The sequence below is a fragment of the Mizuhopecten yessoensis genome, unplaced genomic scaffold (assembly GCF_002113885.1).
Source record: "Mizuhopecten yessoensis strain PY_sf001 unplaced genomic scaffold, ASM211388v2 scaffold704761, whole genome shotgun sequence".
Lineage (NCBI taxonomy): Eukaryota > Metazoa > Mollusca > Bivalvia > Pectinida > Pectinidae > Mizuhopecten > Mizuhopecten yessoensis.
The window spans coordinates 1-874 of record NW_018474295.1 but is presented as its reverse complement, the minus strand read 5'-3'; the positions used below and the strand labels follow the sequence as shown (position 1 = coordinate 874).

The window sequence follows — 874 nt, the reverse complement described above, 5'->3', positions numbered from 1 at the left end:
TGAGCACTGGGTAACTGTGGTATATCTACCTGTGCTGCTGGGAGTGTGTCCTGGTCCTGAGAGAGTTAGGGGAATCTTGGTAGCCTTATGACTTTTCTCTCTCATCATTTTAGCTATGTACACTGAGGGTAGCACTTCCACTGTTTCGCCATTAACCTTGTTTTGATGATGGATGTTGCGCACCTTTAAACCCAGTACCTTCTTCTCCTGAAACATGGCCATGGTTTTTACTGAAACCTCAAAATCTTGGTCATTCCTCAAACAACAATATACTTAATTTCTGGTCCTTTTATCCAAACAACAGTCAACTTTCATGTCTGTCTAATCATATAGCCGGTATTCCAACATATTTTTGCATGCTATATCCAGTGTAATATATCTGTATTCATGTTACCCATAATATCTACTATGCTGGCTGAATATCCCCTAACTATAAATTACCAGGGATTTATTAAAGTTTGTTTCTAGGGATGTGACTGAACTATAAAGAATGAATACTCAAATGCATGCGTTGTACTTACATTTTTCTCACCAGAGTTGTTCTTTCCTCGGAGCATGTAGGGGTTTTCCTGGTGTGCGATGACCCCACAGCATCGGACTGGGGCCTCCATACACTGGGACGGGCTAAATTCCATCCCATCCAGGTTTTCCCGGGCATTGTCACTCATTGTCACGCATTTCTTGTGCACCTTCTTCGGCGCGTTGGTCACCTTCCTTGTTTGTAACATGGTGGATGAAAATGTTTTTTTCAGTCTAGATAATCTGAAACACATGTGAAGAAATCTTGTTCATTCCATGCCACTGATTTACTGATAAGGTGATCAAATGTACACTCCTATGATTCCAGACGATCAGTAATATACTGAACAAAAAA

The 874-nt window shown here is 40.8% G+C and overlaps 1 protein-coding gene across 1 annotated transcript; it reads right to left on the bottom strand.

The window, feature by feature from the left end:
• Positions 1–29: 29 nt before the first annotated feature.
• LOC110440740 lies at positions 30–757 on the bottom strand (the record flags this gene model as incomplete). Its single annotated transcript, XM_021483887.1, has 2 exons — positions 522–757; positions 30–207 (listed from the first exon to the last, which is right to left on the bottom strand). Coding segments are annotated over exons 1-2 (385 nt in total), but the record flags the coding sequence as incomplete, so codon positions are not given.
• Positions 758–874: the final 117 nt, after the last annotated feature.